The following is a 22,533-nucleotide window of genomic DNA, read 5'->3' as shown; positions in this document are numbered from 1 at the left end:
TTTTTATGCAAATGCAAAGTTTCATATTCTATAGAAAACCTGTGATGGCATTCCGGGCATGATTAATGTTAAATGGCTATTTCAGTACAAACAATTTTTAGAATGTTTGATATTTTGCTGTCATAAATTTCTTTTATTTGGTGATCTTTTGATGTTTCAGTACATGGCAGTAAGTCAATGAGCAGCCCTTTCCAACAAATGTTTTCAGTTAGCAAATTTTGGATGAATAATTTTAAAGGAAAACCCCTAAACTGAACAGTGTCTTTCTGAAGATAACACCGCAGTAACAGCGCGCTCATACGTAGTCCGGAAAAGCATGGAAACATTTAAATGTTTAAAGAAGTGCACTTTTGCAATAAGATTAACCAAAAATGTTGTCAAATGTGTAGTTTTCTTACATCTGACAGTAGTAAAGAGTTGCACAAAAAGAATTCCTGAGAAAAAGTCACTGCACATTCCCTTCAATTAAGAAAGAAAGGCATCTACGGATTGAAAACTTCAAATGAAATTTACGCTAAGGAATACGGACACGTATGAAGTCTTAAAAGATGTTTGACAAATGTGAAATATGTTTGTCCATTAATGAAAACGAATGCCCGATCAGCCCCTTACTGCTTGGCTAGACGAAATTGAATGAACAACGCGATACCTTTAATACGAAAGAATCTTTGATAGGGACGAGTGAAGCTAAAAGACGATAGAATGCTCGGATAGTGAAATTGAATGATTATTTTTGATTGTCGAATGCCGATCTGCGTGATCTTTCAATTTCAATCTAAATCGAATGAGCAAGGCGTTAAATTGAATGAAAACTTGGTGAAATTGGCCTGGAAAACCTATATTACAATTGATATTATAGGTATTGGGTGGCCTATACGTCGTGTCACCACTGCTGCATATTTTACCATCTACCAACACTAAAACGTTACTATTCTTCTTTTAATTCCAAAATACGCACAGGTTTGGTTAAGAGTCAGTTGAAGACTTGTTACTTCGGTCGGCCACCGGAGCCGCTTCCTGGTGAACACTGGATGCAAGCAGCTGCTCGAGAAATACGCAAACGATGTCCAGGGACCAAACCGGCTTCAACTGGTATGACTGCTTAAATGTATTCTGTCCGCAATTGCCGTTAACTGGAAGCCTTTGTAATAAATGCATGTAATTACTGATTTAACATGAAGTTGGTCCGGGTAAACTGAAAAGTAAAATCTACTTTAATGTTAACCTTTCAATGTGAACGTACCTTCGCAATATGAACGTTGTTCCTACCCAATGTGCATGTTGTTCGTTGCATAATATCACAATGTGGAAGTTGTTCCTTGTCAATGTGAACGTAAAATCTTGTTAATGTTGACGATCAATATTGTCAATGAACACCATGAATCATGCTTGTCGATCAACGTTGCATGCTTCTCTGCAATGTGAACCATGTACCTTCGCACTGTTAACGTCCAACCTTGCATCTTGTTAATTTAGGTTTTCCCGACTAATTTCCTGAAATGTTCATTCACTTCTGAAAATCGGTCATTCGTTTTCGTCTGAATTGGATACACGTCTTTAATCCATTTCAATTCAACGAAAGTTTTATCGTTTTCATTGTCCGTGCATTCGGTTTTGAGAAAACAGATAGACGGCCAATTACGTTAACTGTGCTTTTATTTGTGCAAGCATACCCTAAATTGATTTCAGGTACAGCTGATTTGATTAATGGTTAATGCAAAAGAAAGCCCTAATTGTATCTGGCGCCGAATGTATTACAATAAAAGTAAAATAGAATGGTAAATGTTTGAAATCACCCTCTAAAAGCTAAAAATAAGTCTTGTAAACGAATCCGAATGGACATGAACGAAATGTGCTGCTCATCAATTGGTTGAACTGAAATGGAATTGAATGCTCTGGTAGCAAAAATGAAACGCGTGTTCAGAGCTATTCTCAAATTCTGACGAAAATAAATGACCGATTTTCTGAAGTGAATGAACATTTTAGGAAATTGGCCGGGAAAACCTATATTAGTGTATCGCGATGTGAACCATGTGTACTGAAACGTACGATGTCCTCGCTAAGCCATATAGATGAACCAACCAGATGATGGTATTTCAATTTGACGGCTTTTTAATGTTACTAAACCTGTCATGCTTGGGCGTATATAACTTGCGGCGTATTTAATCATGGAGCAAGGCTGTATGATTATGCGTTCACCCACCTTTATAATTCATTTTGAGCCTGATGAGCGCTGTTTCACAAGAAAAGAGGTGTTCAATAAATTTGACTTATTATTTTCTTGACGTGTTCTCTCCGTCAATTACAAATAATACAATAATACAAAAACGTGTTCTGTGAACAAGTTAAGAAGGCTCTTATCAAAATAGTTTACATCCGTCAAGCCCTTTTAAGATTTCTGTTGGTTTTTATCATAATCATAAGAAGGTATTGCCACGAGATCCTCGTTGAGGCCTTGTTTTATAGGTTTTACCAGCGAATTTCCAAATTTTTCTAATCACTTTCATTATCAGCCATTCAATTTCGCGTGAGTTTTGCAAATGTGGTCAAATTGTTGTTTTTTTTCATTTTGGGTTCATTCAATTTCATTTTTAGGCAGCCAAGATTTTGCTCCGAATGTTCGTTTTCGGGCATCCTATTTCGTTTTGTTGCATTCAAGACTTAATTTGTAGCAGTCTTAATTTAAATCTTTGCAACCTTTTGACGTTTGACGCATTCAAATTAGCAAACATCTGTGCGTTTATAACGTATAACCATGCTTTTCGTTTCTTATTCGTTTTTGGGCAATCGCTTTCATCGTTTGGTCGTTTAAATTAGGAAGAATTTTTTAATCGATATATTTTCCTATTTTCCTCGGAGGTTCATCCCCCCCCCAAAAAAAAAAATCTTGATGATTGTAAAATTTACAATGTTACAAATTAAATGATACGAGGGAAACAAGATGTAACGAAACAATTAATTGAAAGGGACTAAGAAAATTTCTTTTCGCTGTTGATCTTTTCTACTCCTTTAAACGTTTGAGCAAGGGGCGTCTTTACGTTGACGATTTCTTGACATGCAAGACATCGGGGCATTAAAGTACATGTATGTTTGGCAATGGTTGTACCATTGGGAACACTTCTCTTGCGTTATTTCTTAAATGTTTTCTTGCGTATCTGGCCGAACACTTAAGTGTCACTTACCGTATACAAAGGGCCCATGCAAAGTATTTCAATGCGAACCTTGAAAATACATCTTTGTGTCACATTTAACCTTCTTTGCAAGTTTTATTTCTTTTCCATTTTAAGGGTGGGTTTGGTGCCTCCTCCGTTTTTATGATAATGCAAAGTTTCACATTCATTAGAAAAACCTGTGATGGCATTCCGGGCATGATTACATGGCTATTTCAGCACAAAAAAGTTGCTAGAAATTCTGGATATTTTGCTGTCATAAATTCTTTTTTTTTGGGTGATTCTTTGACGTGTCAGTACATGGCAGTAAGCCAATGAGCAACCCTTTCCAACAAACGTTATTAATAAGCAGATTTTGGATGAATCATTTGAAAGAGAAACCCCATAACTGAACAGTGTCTTCCTGAAATGACATCACAGTTACAGCGCGCTTATACGTAGTCCGGAAAAGCATGGATATTAATAATGTTTGAAGAAGTGCACTTTTGCAATAAGATTAACCAAAAAATGTTGTCAAATCTGTAGTTTTCTTACATGTCACAGTAGTAAAGGGTTGCATAAAAAGAATTCCTGGGAGAAAAAATCATTGCACATAGGCCCCTACCCTTCAATTAAGAAAGAAAAGCATATACGGATTGAAGACATCAAATATGATTTACGCTAAGGAAAACGGACACGTATGAAGTCTTAACAGATGTTTGACGAAATGTGAAATATGTTTGCCCATTAATGAAAACGAATGCCCGATTAGTCCCTTAATGCTGATTTAGACGAAATTGAATGAACAACGCGATACTTTTAATATGAATGCCTCTTTGATAGGGACGAGTGAAGCTAGCAGGCGATAGAATGCTCTGATAGTAAAATGTCATGATTCTTTTTGATTGACGAATGCCGATCTGCGTGATCTTTCAATTTCAATCTTAATAAGCCAGGCGTTAAATTGAATGTAAACTTGGTGAAATTGGCTGGGAAAACCTATATTTTAATTGATTTACGATCAAAATATGGAATTGAAAGAAAGACCATTTATATGCGGAGGTACCATTACGAAAGAATGTTCATGTCTTATAATTATATTAAAGCAATAGGCTTCCCAGTAGCACACGCGTTATTAAAAGCATACATAAATTTGTCACTTAGGGGAAATATCGAGTTACTTAAGATCAACGGTCTCAGTCCATCAAGATGAACAGATAGCGATGTACAAGTGGGTTCGGTCAAGGATTTCACTGTAATATTCAGTGCAGAAATGTGCTCCACACTAGAGCATATAAAGGGCAAGTGACGAAAATTATCACTGCATTATGTATATGTACCGCTCTATAAGCATTATCGCTGCATTGTGTACAACGCTGATAAGCATCAAACCACCAGACGTGTACACTTCAAGGCCATTACTCAGGATGATGTTGCGTAATTCATGACCTGAAGATGGCGGTAGGGATATACGTTGCTTGCCTTACCCTCTATCACCTTATGAATATGAACCTTCGCAATTTGAGCCTTAGCTTCAAACAGCTAGCCTCGGGTTCCTTTGATTCTATCTAAAATAGTTATTTTATGGCAAAAATGCCCTTAAATCTAATTGGCGGATGTCGTTGAGCCCTCCCCCTAAAAAAACCCAGGAGGTTGTCGTTGGCCAATTCATTGACACAACAATGAGTGGTGAGGAGGCATATGACATACGCATTGGATGAATGCATAACTTAAATTTGCCCACCGTTTCGGCATAGCCAGCCAACCCAAAATACCTGCAAATTAAAAAAAGACAGTTAGCAACTTATCAGATATGCTGTCAGTGGCGTATCCAGTGGGGGGGGGGGGGGGAGCACTTTGCGTCCCCTGGAGGATTTTTGTGGCCAATTTTTTTTTTCAGCAATGATTAAAATACATGTTTATAGAGTTCCTCTGACATCAATTCCACAAAAGCAAACCCGCTTAATAACCATTACAGTGCGCCGTGAAAATGTCCATATAATATGTAGTATGCATAATAATTGTCATTTTTGAAGAGCGCCCCCATTTGGAATATGGTTACCAGTTTAGTAATTAAAGTGAATATTGTCCTGCCACATCATTAATCATGCAGTATTATGTGTGTTTGAGTAAGTCTCCACGTGCCTCACGATTTATCAATATCAAATGTTAGGCGGTGATACCTTATTGGTGGATCGAACCTTGTCCTGGCAGCATGATTGTCCACGTATATCTCGCCGTCCACGTCAGCTCGGGTGCAGATCAGATGTCCCGTACTCGGTGTTTGTTCCCGGCTTGTGGTTTCTTCTGTTGCCGTCTGGGCTTCATTGTATCATGGTATCATCAGCACGTTTTCACAGGCCTTTGTTGGTAACCGCAGCGGGCGATTAGTGACCGTACCACAATGTCAGCAAAATTAAATAACTGAAACCCATTCATGACCGTAATTATACTTCATTCAGATTAGGTCTGCCAAAACAAAAAAAACCTGCGAAGTTAAGCTTTTTTGGATGTAGGTTTCTTTTTTTCGTAATAAATGGGTTGCTAACAATGATTTTTTACTCGACGGGATCGCCAAAACCTTTCGTATTAACAGGAATTTTGTGCTGTCCGTTTTGTCTTAAGCGATTTTTTCCCCATAGACATGTGCACAATTTTGCCGGGACCGAAGATATGTGTTTGTAATAACCAGATTTCGTCCTAACCGTTTTTGCTATAACGGGAGCCGACTGTACAGGCATGTATGCCCTGAATAACGCTTGCGCTACTGTAAAGCCTTAGCTTTGTAAATCGTGGAGGTTGTTTCATGACGGTGCTCCACATATATGATCTTCCTTTCAATCGCATCTGGAGATCATAAACGTATAATTATTTAAACCTGTCGGATCCAAATCGACTTGTGGTGTGGTGTGCTTTGGTTTTGGTTGTAGTGTCTGGGTTATAGTGCTTTGATGTTACTCGTTAAACGAGTTTGGCTGCCGTGTTTTAAAGCGAATATTAACGGGTTATAGCTGTAATGTGGTACGTTTTTTTTAACAATGTAATGTGTTGTCCTTTAATGAGTTGTAATGGGATAGATGTAATATGCGTATTGTGGTGTAACGTTTTACAAAACGTGTAATGTTTTGTGTTTATGTATCGAATTGTGATAGGCGTTGTGTCGTAACGTGATGTGCTGTCTTTGATACGACCCCCTTTTCACGTGGCTGCGACCTATGGGCCTCCTTTGTGCGACCAAAACTGGCCAGGTCGTCGTTGGAGGCTCAAAGGAGGCCGAACGGTTGCTTAGGTTGTTCAAAGGTGGTACACAGGATGTTCAGATATCGCCATGGACGCCATGGTCGCCGTAAATTTTTGAACATGTTCAAAACAGTCGCACAAGGTCGCCGAGGAGGTTAGTTGCTCAAAAGGTGGCTCAGGCAGAAGGGAGGCACAATCGGTTGCAGGATGCGCAATGGTCGGCCAATGATCGCCACGTAATAGATCCGTTCTGTTGCAAATTTTCAACCGTCAATCTGGGCGATGCTTCTGCCTCCCTTGTGCCTCAAGGGTCGCCTAGAAGGCAAAAGAAAGGCTGCTTGGTCGACCAGTAATCGCCATAGTTGCCATTGGTCGCCGATGATGGCACAGAGGAGTCACAGAGGAGGCTCAATGGTTGCCCAAGCATTGCTCGGGGGTCGCCTATGTTGCCTATAATCGCGTTGGTTGCCGTACTTTTGCAAGGGTTAAAAAGCCGATTTAATTAAAATTGTGTCGATTGCGTTGAATTCTTACTGTTATCAACATTCAAAATACAATTACTATTGTTATCAATATTCAGAATACCCAAAGTCGTCAGTGGCTTTAATATTTTTAGTGGGACTGTCCACGTTAATTTTGGGTCATTAAGGTTGCCCTGAAGTGGCTACCAGAAGGGCAAAAATAGCCTAAAGATCAACGTGTACCTATACATTTTCGGCACTATAGTTTCCCTTCACCTATGTATATTCCAAAACGAAACCACACTCCTGATGTAAGGTCACATTCATTGAAAATATATGTAAACGCACAACCTTACAATACGTGACTTTTTTTGTATTATACCCTTCTTATCTTCTAAGATTATCTCCGATTTTAGGTCTCGCTTTGAAAATTGTGCCCCTCCGTTTAAAGGAACAATCGCCAGATCTTTACCACTAGTATGCACCAATTGAAGCGAATGATTACATTCATCGATACTTGTTTTCCTTTGCGAAACAAAATTCTCCAAACCACATTTCCAAACTACAAAAGAAAAATGCCCTACATTACTGTAAAAAAAACCTATTTTAAGGGAATTAAACGAATAATGAATGAAAAGAAAAGCGATGACAGCCCATGTAGTATATCTACTAGACTACATCAGTGACTCCTTCCACTGAGTTGTTCTATTCATTGTATTATTGCATGTACATGTATTGCGCCATACGCGGCAATCATTCATGTAGGACCGACTTTGTGGTATAGAAAAAGCTCGCCTCTGGTCAATGCAGCCCTCGGCACGCCCTGGGGATAGGGCGCCATCATTCGAGCGGCGCTTCACTGTATGTTTTTTCTTCTTCACTTTTACCCACCGCCTTTTATAACATTAACAGGGTCCTGATTCCGATAAGTGTTGCAATTGCACTCTATCAAGAGATTCCTTCATAGAGTTCAAAAAATAATAATGACATTGAAAAGTTACATGTGAGAGTAATTAGAGCCCAAAATAGAGGATGAAATTAATCAGATTTCATTTGACGCCATATATATATTACAACAAACTTTCAGATTTTACCGGACAAAATTGGGTCAGGAAAAATCGGTTCCAGTTATCCAATTCTGTTCAAATCCAATCTTACTTTTATGAGTGCATGCTTCTTAATACGGCCGCATTGTTACATAACGGGGTAAAGATAAGATTTGTCTTCCACATTATCAGCAATGTAGTGTAGACCTAGCCTACATGCAAATTAAACAAAATCCTCGATTGGCCGTCGGACACAATGGGTCAGACATAATCGGCCGTGGGACATAATGGGTCGGACATAATCGGCAGTCAGACACAATGGGTCGTACATAATCGGACGTCGGACACAATGGGTCGGACATAATCGGACGTCGGACACAATGGGTCGGACATAATCGGCCGTCGGACATAATTGGTCGGATATAATCGGACGTCTGACGCAATGGGTCGGACATAATCGCTGTCGGACATAATGGGTCGGACAAAACCGGCCGTCGGACACAATGGGTCGGACATAATCGCTGTCGGACATAATGGGTCGGACACAATCGGCCGTCGCCCGTCAAAATCTGTTTTCGGATGTAATCGACCAAACGGACATAATGGTTGTGGACATAAACACAGAGGTACAAAAACAATCATATACAGCTTTGTTTTTGTACCTCTGTCATTTTGCCTTTTAAGCAGATCTTGTTAGAATCGAAAAGTCATGCCGCTTTAATTGTTTTGACTTCATAATCTTTGACAGAGCTGCCAACTCCGTGTACAAATGGCACTGAGCAAAACCCAGCCACCTCATGCAGTGAGATACTGGAGGCCTGTGAACAGTCACCCAGCGGTGTGTACTACCTCCTCGGAGCTGGAAATAAACAGGTGAAGTAGAAAGCGATATACAATAAGGGTCCGCTCCCTGTAATCATTTGATATTACTGTATGTGCAAAAATGCATTTCACTGTAATGTATGAAATAATGATTGTAAATTGTTTGGCCTCTTTTACAATTTCCGTAACTGATATTTTTTTCCTGATAAGTAGAAGGGCTTAATGAACCCGAAATAAAACTAACTGGAAATGATTGTACATAGCGTTTGTACATTTATTCAGTGTTGTAGTCGAGTACTTTTTTCCGAGTACCAAGTACTGCCGAGTACTTAGGTTACCGAGTACGAGTACTTGTACTTCCGAGTACGAGTACGAATACTTGTACTTGCGAGTACGAGTGCGAATACTTGTACTTCCAAGTACGAGTACTTGTACTTCCGAGTACGAGTACTTGTACTTCCGAGTACGAGTACTTGTACTTCCGAGTACGAGTACGAGTACGAGTACTTGTATTCCAAGCACGAGTACGAGTACTTCTATTTCAGATGGTTCAGCAGACCCACTCACTGCTAGCTGTTAAATGTGTTTGTGCGGATGTGCACAGAGGAAAATCAGGAAACTTTGATTTCTCCGCAAGCCAATCAACCATTTCAAACTGAAAGTATCGAAAAAATAAGGCCGTGGTGAGTCACGCTAAACCATTTTTTCCGAGTACTACTATTCGAGTTCGAGCTAGTACTTTGATGATCGAGTACAATTTCGACATGTCGAGTACGAGTACTTTGCTGCCCGAGTACGAGTACCCTCATTTCAAGTACGAGTACTTCGACATTTGAGTGCGAGTACGAGTTCGAGTACTCTAACACAAAATATAAAAAAGTACTCGAGTAGCACTCGAGTACGAGTACTTTCAACACTGCGTTTACTGTCTTTCGTGTACTAAATTAATGAAGAAAATAATATACAACAGAGTTGTCCACAGCAAACGCCCTCTTTTCTATATTAACATAAAAGAAATCACCGAAAAAACCTCAGAAATGGCAATGCGAAGACCAACAATGAGGGATAATTTGACAAAAAGGGCACTCTAAATATTGGATTTCCTTCTCTTTTTTGCAGAATTAAAAGTGCACTTTTGCTGACTAGTCTGAAAAAAATCCACGAAACTTGAGATAGCCGAAAGACAGTAATAGTTGTTACTCTTTAGACATGGATTTCACTTCTCTTTGAAACACAAACTGTATTGAGTAAGCGTACACTTCGCACCGAGGACCGACAGACAAAGGGAGAACACCAGACTCTTTTGACCTCAATTGTTGATCTTTTGTTGAAAAAGGTCGTCGATCGTGCGTTTATGTGCTTCATCTGTCGGAGTGTGCTATATTTCGGGGACAAATGAAACGACAGTGGCTTGTCCCCGGGAGTCACAATCCAACACTAAGGCCAAAAAAAATATAAGTCGGTCTCTGGTCAGCGCGAGCGTCGATTTTAATCATGCGCGTCGAACTTTTCTTTTCCAAAATGTTCCGCGGTAGCTCCAACAGCGCCCTCTTTTTCCGCACCTCCTCATTTTTTTTTTACCAAAGAGCACCAAGGAATTGGAAATTGCACCAAGGGAAATGATCGAAAGCACCAAGGCAAATTATGGAGGACACCAATGTACATGAGGACATCAAAAAAGCAAAATAGTATCCCACCTTGTCTGTACAATCCAAGCTTGAAGAAAAAAAAAAGCTACGTCGCCGCGTCAATTCCGGAACTTTGGTCTGACCAGAGACCGAATACTTTTTTTTGGCCTAAGGTGATCTAGATAACCTCATGACTAGAGTACTATAAGATTATTACGTTTGCAAATCCTGACCGACGCGGTACCATCTTATTTCCTCGGCAGTATCCTGTGTACTGTGAGATGCCTGATGGCTGGGCACGCTTCGGGAAAGGCAACATGCAGTCGGTCTGGAACTACGAAGACGAAGATGAGGCAGAAATCAATCTCGATATCATCTCGGATGATGAGATTGAAGCGATCAAGAACTTAACCTTCACTGACTTCATGATTCGCACCGATGTGAATTTTTCCTTGCTAGCCGACGACTCCAGGAACCCATCTACCATATACGCCCTCTATCTGCCCTCGCTCAAGACTGTGTCACTCAACATCCCGATGGATAAATACAGCGATAACACTGAGCTACGGTTTAACGATGCAGGTAACCATTAGTAAGGAATAAATGTGTGCTCCGGAGGTTTTTATCAATCGTTTAATACCGCTTAGAGTCTGGGTGCTGATAATTGCCCGAGCTGGAGGCGAGGGTAATTATCAGCACCCAGACACTAAGCAGTATTAAACAGAGTGATAAATACCGACCGAGCACATATTTATTCCCATTCATAAATACCTTATCCGTAAAAAAAATATCAAATAATTCGTTCAAAAAATCCCGATTTTGTTCAACAAATTCACTTCATGCTTTTTGAAACCACCCTCTAGCAAAATAATGGAGTGTTCAGCTGGCGAGTAAGATGTAAACAACCCTTTTATGGAGATTGACGCGCGCGTAGCATGTTCTGCGCGATGTCACGCAGAACGCACCTGGGGCGTTGCGTTTTGAATTTAGAACTATAAAATTCTGACTCCCTGGTAGTGTTGCGCATGCCTACGTGAGAATTTTGAACGTTCAACCAATGAAATTTGGATTTTTAGGAGTCCACATTTTATTGTGACACTGGAAAAGTGTTTAAGACCAGCTAGCCATGTCTTTATCATCCGTTTAAGACCGGCCACGTGACGGGCTCTCGACCAATAGGAATACCTAAACTGTCTGAGGTATTTATGAATAGAATTTAATCACTTTCTCAATTCGACTGCAATTCTGCATTTGTGATTTTTTTTAATTCTGTTCGTACCGGATCCGTCGCAAAAAGGTTCAGCTCACCTCACGAATTTTGTTACAATGTTCCAGTTTATATAAATAAATAAATAATAAATTGCAACGCTTATATAGCACTTTCCATCGTATCATATCAACAATCTCAAAACGCTTTATTTACCCGTTCATCAGGCCATGAGACCACGCGGCAGTCGATATCAATGCTCAATCGGTCCTTAATCTCACTGGTACCCATTTCTACTCCTGGGTGGAGAGAGAGGCAATTGTAGTTATGTGTCTTAACCAAGGGCACAACACCATGTTCCTGCCAGGATTCGAACCCATGCACCATCGTGCGTGAGTCAAACACTGTAACCACTGGACAATGGCGTTCTACATAAATATATATTTCAATTGATACTAGTCATAAATCACCGACATACTATGTCAGCCATCTCACCTTTAACCCATCATTCTTTATCCCATAATGAATCTGTGAGTGATTATTTGAAACATGCAGCTGATTGCAGTGGCGAAACTGACGTCCTCTTTGCACTGTTTGCAAAGGGGGACACCAATGGATATATTTTCCTGGATGCATGTTGACACAATAAAGAGATCATTTTTCACCTCCCCACAATTCATAGCGGGGCGGGAGAGATTCAAAATGGGGTTACACAGGCCTGGAGCGGCAGGTCCGTGCCCCTCCCGTCCCCCCTCTAGCCACCCCAGGTACTGTTTGGTTGCCATATAGGCCCACCGTCTATGTACGGGGTTCGTCCACGTGCACAAAATTCGAATCCTTGTAATTAAGTTTCATCGTTTTAATTCCAAGAAGAGTTTTGTCGTAGTTAAGATCTCAGTCATCCAGTCACTGGGTTACTTTAGTATGAGTTAATTGGACACGTCATCAGGGGTGTCTTGAGACCGAGGTGAATGGTAGGGGGAAGGGGGGGGGGGGTAACAACAACATCGCCGACGCACAGTGCTGTAGGGTTGCCAAGGTTTTTGTCTCGTTAAGCCAGGCGTCGCAAAATCAAAAAGTGTGCGGTATGTGTGTTTTACAAGAACACCCATACGTTGTGGTACTCACTCAAAAAGAACAATGGTACCCCATACGACGGTCTTTGTCTGACAGTACCCCATCAGGACAATTCGAAAGAAAAGGATAAGGAGGGAACAGAACATCCGATATGGCGAACTATTTTGGGGACTTTTTACTGTAAGGATCCAGTTATGGGGACCTTCTCGAAGTTTTCACGTTTTCACGAAGTGATTTTATGGTTAATTAGTTTGATAACTCATTAATAATTGTTTTGTTCAATAAAAATCACACATTAACGTGTCATTCAAGATCCCAGCTTTCAGACAATGCAAGAAAATATGGATTTTGAGGCTAAAACGATATTCCGATCACCGTTTCAAAACATCGTCAACTTAAATCGCTTGTATCTCGAAACACAAATTTTCTACTTTTCGGGGGTTAAGGTTTGGCTACTTCGTGGTGACGGTGGCGAAATGTATCAAACTGCAGAATGGTGTATAACAAATGTATAACAAATCGTCACCGTTTTCACAAAGAGCCACATAATGCCAAAAATTACCACTTTTTCGATTTCGATTTTTGTTCACTATTTCGCTAAAACATTTTACTTAACAAACTTAACAATTTGCGTTTATACGAAGAGCCACATATCTTTGTTACATTCTCAGCTGCGCGCACGTACATACGCACGCCCCTTCCATATGGACAAACATATTGAACCGAAAGGGCCAAAATGTAGGAAACTTGGATTTTCGTTTTCGCGAAGAGATCTTTACTAATTAATATTCACTAATTAACCAATTAATACAGTAGTGTTAATTCTAATTACTGGGTTCACATAAAAATTCAGCTCTCACAGAATCATGTGAAGGTTTTCTTACTGTACAAAGTTGTTGAAAAGTAGTATTTCTTGCAGTTTTTAATTAAGAGAAACTTCTTTTGCGATATCTCGAAAACGCGTTTTCTTCAAAATCCACATATGTGGCTCTTCATGAAAACAGTGACGGCTGCAGACTTTTTACGGCTGCATAAATGCATGTGCATGTTTTGTCTTAAGTACCAATGTGTTAATGCTTTCATTGGCCCGAAATTGTATGAATCTTATCAGCGAAGAAAATAAACATAATATCTACTGGTTCCTTGTGGGGTAGAAAACACAATAAAATGATACACCCCACAAGGAAGTCTTTAAAAATTAATCTACCCCACAAGGGAAACGCTATGAAGTTTGGGATTTCAATTGAAACAAATGAAAACAAAAGAATGGAAACAAAGGTCTTTCCCATATTAAAGTATACATGTTTGTTAGGCTGTCAGCTCCCACAATTACGGAACAAGTATGATCTTGGTATCCTTTGCGTCTGAGGACTTGGGATAATGGATTTACTACGATAACAATAACCACGAGGACATGAGCCAAGTCCTCGGGAGGTTTTTGTGTACACACTTTACGGCAAACTTTAAAAAGTCGAAACAATAGGAACAAAAGAAAGGAACAGTAAGTGTCCTCATAAATATTTGTAAAACACACATGCGTGTTTGTACCTGTGTTCTTGTATTACATACATCTCGAAAACAGACAAACATTGAGAGAACAACGGATTCTTTGTTGTCCTCGAAAGAACATCTACTTTTTAACGGTCTTTGAACGTAAATGTGTGTGGATAGTCTTTTGGCTGGTGTATTAAAGGAACAAAGGGAACAAAAATCCCAACCCTTGTGATCGAGTAATGGTAAAACACGACTGCACCAAATAACCGTTGTATAATTAATAGACCATTCTTACTATGAGGTTGTTTTTTTTACATAAGCCCCAGGATATTGCCCTAAAGTCGGGACTACATGTACATGTATCTGCCTTTAGTAAACGACTCAAATATTCTTTACAGTCTCCACTTTACACTTCCCCAGGTGATCGAGTGATGTGTTTTGGCAAGTATGCAGAACACCTATGCGGACAAGATGGCTTGCCTCGCAAAAACGAAGCCACGGAGCGTCTGGTTGTCACCAATGTCTACTTCGGTCCACGAGCCGTTGACCGCGGAGCAACAGCAACCAGGTCAAACTGGTTTCGCAATCGCTACACCTGGGATGGGTCTTTCTATAACCTCCTGGCAAAGTAATCAGCCCCTTTGTGGTATGGCGGAGGGCACGATTTGAAGTTGAATGTAGTTGTTTTGAGAACATCCAAATATCTATTATAAGATGGAATTTTGCGTCGGGGTGATATAAATCAAATTAGGTTTTGCCCTTCACCGACGTTTAAACACTGCATATGTTACCTCCCGAGTGAAAGATGGAAAAAAATCACTCGGGTGGGACTCGAACCCACGACCTCCCGCCCTCCAATGCAGACGTCCTACCACTCGACCACCGAGCTAACGGGATCGTTTTTGTTTCCATCTTTCACTCGGGAGCTGGAGGTAACACCCTGAGTATGCAGTGTTTGAACGTCGGTGAAGGGCAAAACCTAATTTGATTTATATCACCCCGACGCAAAATGCCATCTTATAATAGTTCATGCGGTGCCCGCTGCTATGTACATCAGATTCAAACCAGCCAACCGATCCCGTTAGCTCGGTGGTCGAGTGATAGGACGTCTGCACTGGAGGGCGGGAGGTCGTAGGTTCGAGCCCCACCCGAGTGATTTTTTCCATCTTTCACTCGGGAGGTACACACTGAGTATGCAGTGTTTGAACGTCGGTGAAGGGCAAAACCTAATTTGACCAAATATCTAGCCTGTCAAGCCAAGCTTTTCCCTGAACAAACGGTCCGGCAGCCGTTTTACCCTACTTGTCACGGCACACGTACACCGCGCCGTGCGCTAGCCCCTTGCTATAGGCTATAGCTCCGAATTGCCTGTGCCATGCCCCAGACACAAATCCGCACTGTACACGGACGTACAGTGTAACTGCGGCCGCGTAGTGGTTACTGCGCGTGGTAGTACGTATGCAGGTAGTTACTGTATACGTACCGGCAAAGTGCGCTGTACATGTATACGTACCGGCAAAGTGCGCGGCGTACGTGTGCCGTGACATGAAGGGCAAAACTGCTGCCGGACTCGGGCCGTTTGTCAGGGAAAAGCTTGGCTCGACAGACTTGGTCAAGGCTACCAAATATTGCGAACCTAAATAGTCGCGTAAAACAAGACGCAGTGGCGTGACAGGGTGTCCAATATGCAGGGCGCCGGAAAATCTAATTTGGCCTTCACTCAGATTTTGAGGAAGTGGAGGGCGTAGGCCAGGGGGGGGGGGGGGTGCTCCCCGTCATGCCCCTTTAGGCTCAACAAATTCGACTTGACTCCCCTAACAGTTTTTCGAATTATTTCAAAGAAAACAAACACTTCATGTCTCGTTCAACAACTCGCACGAGATCCACCACGGGAGTGGTACTTACATTAATTATTATGATACAGGTTGGGAAACAGTCTACCCTAGTTTAATTGAGGTGTCGTCTGGCAGATAGTGCATGAGTAGCCATGGTATACGTATGCGGCTCGGAAAAACAAAGACATTATTATTACTATTATTTTTGTTTTAATTTTAAATAATTTCTGGTAATGAAAGCGCCATAGGCACTGTAGCTCGCAAGCCTGAAGAAACTTGTAGAGAGGAAACAATGAGAAAAAAAAGTTTTAAGGGAGGAAAACCCCATAAGAATATTCTGGGGAAACCCACGGAATCTAGATAGGGACTGAAAGCCCAATCCACATGTTGGCCCAGGTGGGATTCGAACCCGGGTCACAGCGGTGGAGGGCGAGGTTATTTCATCTGGCATATTATATACGAGCAGTTTGAATTTCATATAAAATTGTTTAAAATGTCCATGTACATATATGTTTGGGTTTGTTGTAATAAATGCACATTAATGATGATACATGATATCCACAGCTGTTTTTTTTTTCAAGCCGCCTGCGTCCCTACGCGTGCTATTTCTAAGGGCAAGTTTTTCCCTCGTGGGCTATAAACTAAACTTGGGTCATGGTTTCGTTCGATGTTTCATCTAAATTGAATTAGAAATGTATTGTTAGAAAAATAGCTATTGAAAAATCTATTCAGAAAAATAGCTGTTTTGAATCGTTTTTACTAATGGATATTCTAGACAATTGTACATATGTGCCTTTTCAAAACAAAAATTCGGATACATGTGTTTAAGTGATACATGATGATTACTGTGCATGTGTAATTAGTATAAAAATATTCAGCGCGTCCCAAAATAGCAGCAATTATTTTCGCGAGGCTCTAGCGTCGCCGCGGAAATACGTCTCGCCATTGTTTTCATATAATTTTAAAGCTTGGAATATTAACTGTATCCCTGGTAAGTATTGGTTTGATTTTCAAAAGTGTTTTGAAATGATTAGTATTCAAATAAAGGTATGTCAAAAACACAAACAACCGATTTCAAGGAAAATCAATCATGCGCATTATTACCAATGTGGAAATGGTTCATCATGTTCATGATGTGACGATCTCGTTGCTTTTTACTTGCTGTGTTTCCTATTCTTTTCGATCCACGTAGACTACACCTTAAATGAATTCACAATTCGTCGTTTCAAGTTCAACTTTGAAATTCACGCGCAAGTATGTACCTTTTTAAAAAGCGCGCTCAAAGTGTGACTCGAGTTTGCATCTGATGTACCGCACCATCGATTTTCCTTGAAATCGGTTGAGTTTGTTTTCTACATGCCTTTATTTGAACATGCGAAAACTTTTCAAACTCTTTTAAACATCAAACCAATACTCGCCAGGGACAAAGTTCAGATTCCAAGCTTAAAATGGTACAAAAACAATGGCGGTACGTGTTTCGCGCCGACGCTAGAGCCTCGCAAAAAGACGTTGTGGGTATTTTGGGACGCGTTGTACATAAATATTATGCGTATATAGTCACTGATTAAATCGAGTAAAGACATCGTTTTCGAGATTTTGTTTTAAAGAACTCGAGTAGGCTTATTTTATTAAGATGACTTTACATGGCGTTAGGCAAGTCTTTTTAGTTGCCTTTGCGCACAAATGGATCTGACTTAGAGTAGACATGGTCACGGTCTCATGTTATCAATTAAATAGCAATACTTTAGGGAGAAACTGCAACACAGATATTTCATCTTTTGCTAAATAGAAGATTGACAAATAAATTGAGTAGTCTGAGCGGGTTTTTTTTTCAAATCGGCGCTCTATTTAGTTGACGCACTCCCGCGTTTGCCTTTGTTCATGGAGCGCTAAACAGACGGTTAGAGATAAAAAGATTTTGAATAATTTGTGAATAAGAATGGAAGTTTCAGGGTAAGTAGATCAAACCCTCTGTTGATTTTTGTTTTGTTGTGATAGGTTGTTCTAGAGACGTGACAATTTTTTTTTTTTACGAATTAGCCTTTTCCGAGACACATATACAGGGTGTTTTAAAAAAGGTAACCCCCAAACAATGGGCTGATATGTAAAGGTTATGAACTTGAATGATGCCAATGTGGCATCATCTTAAAGTGTGTTTCATTAGCTTTTCATTGATATCTTATCTGCCTCTCTGCAGTCACGGACGACCGAGCATCATTGATTTCAAAACAGTGCGCTAAAAGGTGTATGTTAGAGATGTTGGTTCATGATAATGTTGTCCATGAATGTTTGACCATTCTATAAATTTTGTTTATCATCACAAACACCTACTTTTTTCCAAATTTGCCTGATTCGGTGGTGAATTGAGTTGTCCAAAAAAAAAGTGCGCAATCGTAGTGGGTTATGCGTTGAAATTGATGTTTGAGCATAATTAAGTAGAATATCATGTTTCATGATTAAGTCAATCATTTCAAAAACTACTTGCTCCATAATTAGAATAATAACTACCTTATGCACAATTGTACTCAAAACAAAGCTTGGGCGTCGGTTCAATTGGCATGGTTTTGACTAGCTTTTGCTAGCGATATTTGAAATATTTCTGAAATTGTTCCGTTCCGAAGGTCACTCTACTTGAAAGAAAGAACTTTTATAATCATTAAACCATGCAATCACTTGCTCTCAGTGAGTATAAATTATCGTTCTATCATGTATTATATTAATACAGTATTAGACCAGTCAATTTGTATATACACATTCTCTGTGATTACTCAAATTTTAAATCAAAATTGTTTTTCAAGTTTCATGTTCGCTTTAGTTTTAAGAGACTGTTTATATGTTTAAAAAAATAATTATAAAAACATTACTCAATTGGGCCCACTCTTCATTACACCAAATAACTATACATCACCTGGAAGCTTGTTTCAAAAACAATAAGAACGTTTGTAAAAATACACTGTTGCAAGGGCGGCGATGTCAACATAGGGGGAGAGTAGCTTGGAAGTTCAAAAAGCCGGAGGGGGGGGGGGGGCTGGACACCATCTGATTAACTTGTATTCGAGTCACCAAACATCGAGTCCGAGTCCGAGTACGAGTCACCTCTCCGGAGTCCGAGTCCGAGTCCCGAGTCATGCAGGTCGAGTCCGTCGGAGTCCGAGTCATGAGTCACATAGGTCGAGTCCGAGTCCGATTCCCTATGCAGGTCGAGTCCGTGTCATGAGTCACATAGGCTGAGTCCGAGTCCAAATCACGAGTCATATAGGCCGAGTCTGAGTCCGAGTCACGAGTCACCTTTACGTATTTATTGGAAAAAATGTTATTTCCCAAACATCAAAAAAAATCGGAAACAAACAAGCCGTATGCACTGTGTATGTACAGTTTGCTTCTTCTGCACCGAAATGACTGCATGGCTTGAAAAGGAAAGGATTGTCTTTAAAATGTTATTATACTGTTGCAAAAAAACTGATTTGTGGACATTTTAGTCGAGTCTCGAGTCACGCAGGTCGAGTCCGAGTCCTGGTCCGCAGGGTCGAGTCGAGTCCGAGTCATTTCGTTAGCGACACCACGAAGTAACACTCAAGTGGACTTGAGTTCGCACCACGGGCGCGTATTTTACAGAAACGATTGGTTTTCGTTTTCACAAAGTAACACTCTGTGTACACTGTGCCGGTAATCGGTAATTTTCGCTTTCACTATGTTACACTCACCTTTATTTCACAAGTTTGAAGACTTTTTATTACATTTTTCTGCAATCATACAAAAGTACGGATTAATCACATTCCTGTCAAACGTTTTAGAACGTTTTTATCCAAATAGTTTTTTCCATAAAACTGTTGTAACTTTGTGAAAACGAAAATCGTTCGGGCCATGCGCCAGTGTCCGATGTGCGCGCGCAAACTTGAGTGTTACTCCGGGAAACCAAAACTTGCCATTTAGCGGTTTTCACGAAGTAGCACTTATGTGTACTTTGGTGTTACTTCGTGGTGTTAGTGACGATTTGTGGTCGTGAGTCGAGTCCGAGTCCGAAAATGGGACTCGAGTCGGACTCGAGTCACGCGTCATACAACTCTGCAATGATATATGTATGCACAAATATATACGCATTTGCAACCATTATTTCCGTGAAAGGATAGTGCACATCCAATAATCTAAAGCACCATTTGGGAAAAAGTACAGTACAAATTCAGTTGCGTTTGGTTAAACTTTATACTTACCTGGGGAGAGGGGGAGGAGGAGCAACACCATTGGCGTCTGGTGTGAACGGTAATTCTGTCCCCCTAGTAAATGTGTCCCCCAGACAGATTTACCGGGTCGTGTTATATTTACCTACCTCGCTTATTAAAAATTAAATTTAAAAAAACAGTTGATATTTAATTTTAATTGCTTGCATTGAAAAAACTTGAAATTCAATGACGACTTTTTACATAAAGTATGCTCTCGGATCGTACGAGGAGTGAGCTATGCTGCGTCATTTACTAGACGACGATATGGTTACGTATTCCTAAACTTGGCGCCTTCTCCATATCGGCTTTGCCTGCTATTTGGGTCCCTATTAAACTTTGAAGATTCCAGCTCAACATGAGTCAATGTTTTTTATATAATAAATGTCAACTGTATGATTACATGAAGCAAGTGATGTTTTAAAATTTGATCGGGACATTAAACGCTTTTAATAAAGCCAAACCAGAAACAAAACCAAGCTTTGAAAAGGGGCCATCATGTTTATTTTTAGCAAGGTGGCACGGCTGCCTGACCTACAATATAGACGTCAGGGCGTCGGGGAATTGTCAGGTCAGAGAACCAGACTAGTTCCGGAAAAGGGAAGGCACACAGGTGCGCCAAGAAAATCGATTTCTGATCAATTTTACAGAACAGAAAAGAAAAGGAAACACTTACCAAGACAAAGCTTAAACAAGCCTATAGTGTAGCTACTATCTATTTAAAGTCAAGCCAGACTGCACGCAAAATTATATTCAACGCTCAATTTTGGGAGGAATCTCCTCCAGTGAAGGCATTTTCTTCCTGCAAACCGAGAAAATAATTTGATAAATTCAAATAAGCTTTCTATTACACACTGCCGCACCAAACGTTATAAGTCCAGCCCCATTCCGTTTTTAACGTCACGTTTAAATAATCAGAGTTGTTTATCAAACCATCACAGGTCGTCCTTGGTCGTCTCGAGTCTCACTGCGGGTATTTCGCTGCTCTGGTCTCGGGCCACGTGGCGGGCTTTCTGGATAGTGGACACAAGTGCACTGTGTAACATTGTGCATTATTTTGGTCATTGTTTGTCCCGTGCGACTTGTGGACTGGGCTTAATGGACTTGTGATCTGCCCTCTTTATCTGACTTGTGATTGGCCTGGGATTAGCATGGGCTCGATCGTTGGAGGACGAGGAGGGGCACTTTTTAAAGTTTGAGATATCCGCCCCTCTCCCCCCCCCCTTATTTTTTCCGTCCCCGACTAAAAATTGTAACCTACATTTGATTCTATAGCTCAAAATAGCTGATTCAATGACTCCAAACTCGAAATTGATATTTAAATGATGATATGTGGCTAAAAAAAATGTTAAAGGGCATGATCAGGAATTGCCTCAGATTGCACCACAGAGCGTCTAGAATTCAACATTTGTCGGGGCCCTCAAGCGGGCCCCGAACCCTACGCCGTCAGGACTTCGCGTTCGCATTAGTTCTGATCAATGTATGCCCCCCATCCCCCTCTTTTGAGAAGCGATTGACGCCCTTGCTGTTTGGCTTGATTATAAGTCAGTAAATAATCAAACTTATTAATTGTATCATTTTTTTTTATCTCGCTTATTCTATACAGCTCACTGTAATACGGCCTGGTAGATTCCGCAAACTCTCCTGATATTTATGTCTTTGAAAAAGTATACAGCTTTTTTGTGTCCTTGGGTAGTTAATGTGTCAATGGATACTCCGTTCGCTGGCAATTTTTATGTGTTTTATGCTAATGTACCGGTAATATTTATTTTTAATTTGAGTACCTTTATTCTGAATTTGTAAATTGTATATTGTAAATTGAGTGTAATTCAGCAAATTGCTGTTAGAGTCTTTAAATAGACCATTAATAATAATAACAAAAAGAATGGCTATTCACTGGAAGTCTTTTCATGCATCGATCTGCTGTACAAAATGGGTCAGATTTAGCCCACTATGGAAGGTATATATCTACGGGGTCCGCCCGACAGTCCGAAGGTCCGATAGTCCGAAGGTTCGAGTTTCCGCATGCACAAAAATTCCATAAGAGGGGGCTCGTTAGTCCGAAAATGAAAGAAATGCCTAAATTCGGTGGTCCGAATTTAGAATAAGGTTAATCAGTCCGAAGGTTCAATAGTCCGAAACGAAAATAAGTTTCAATAGTCCGAAGGTTCATTATTCCGAATTGACAATAAGGTCCGATAGTCCGAATCGACAATTAGGTCCGATAGTCCGAATCAACAGTAAGGTCCGAAAGGTCGAAGTGTCAGACTGACGAACTGTATTGTCCATTCGGATTATCGAACCTTATTCTCAATTCGGACTAGCGAACCTCATTGTCAGTTCGGACCATCGAACCC

At 40.4% G+C, this 22,533-nt stretch overlaps 1 protein-coding gene across 1 annotated transcript; it reads left to right on the top strand.

Annotated features, from left to right (window-relative positions):
• Nucleotides 1–8,664: 8,664 nt before the first annotated feature.
• On the top strand, nucleotides 8,665–14,850 carry LOC119731615. Its single transcript, XM_038204819.1, has 3 exons — nucleotides 8,665–8,769; nucleotides 10,610–10,928; nucleotides 14,545–14,850. Exons 2-3 carry the CDS (start codon nucleotides 10,628–10,630, stop codon nucleotides 14,754–14,756), a joined length of 513 nt encoding a protein of 170 aa, XP_038060747.1. The 5' UTR covers nucleotides 8,665–8,769; nucleotides 10,610–10,627; the 3' UTR covers nucleotides 14,757–14,850.
• The last annotated feature ends 7,683 nt before the right edge of the window (nucleotides 14,851–22,533 follow it).

The sequence above is a fragment of the Patiria miniata genome, unplaced genomic scaffold (genome assembly GCF_015706575.1).
Source record: "Patiria miniata isolate m_02_andy unplaced genomic scaffold, ASM1570657v1 HiC_scaffold_24, whole genome shotgun sequence".
Taxonomy (NCBI): Eukaryota; Metazoa; Echinodermata; class Asteroidea; order Valvatida; family Asterinidae; genus Patiria; species Patiria miniata.
This window is presented reverse-complemented; position numbering and strand designations above follow the sequence as displayed.

What these genes read in the sequence shown, in the direction of transcription:
- LOC119731615 (XM_038204819.1), top strand. Translation starts at nt 10,628, where the DNA reads ATGCCTGATGGCTGGGCACGCTTCGGGAAAGGCAACATGCAGTCGGTC. An exon ending in GCTACGGTTTAACGATGCAG is followed by an intron (nt 10,929 to 14,544) that starts GTAACCATTAGT and finishes ACACTTCCCCAG; the next exon opens with GTGATCGAGTGATGTGTTTT.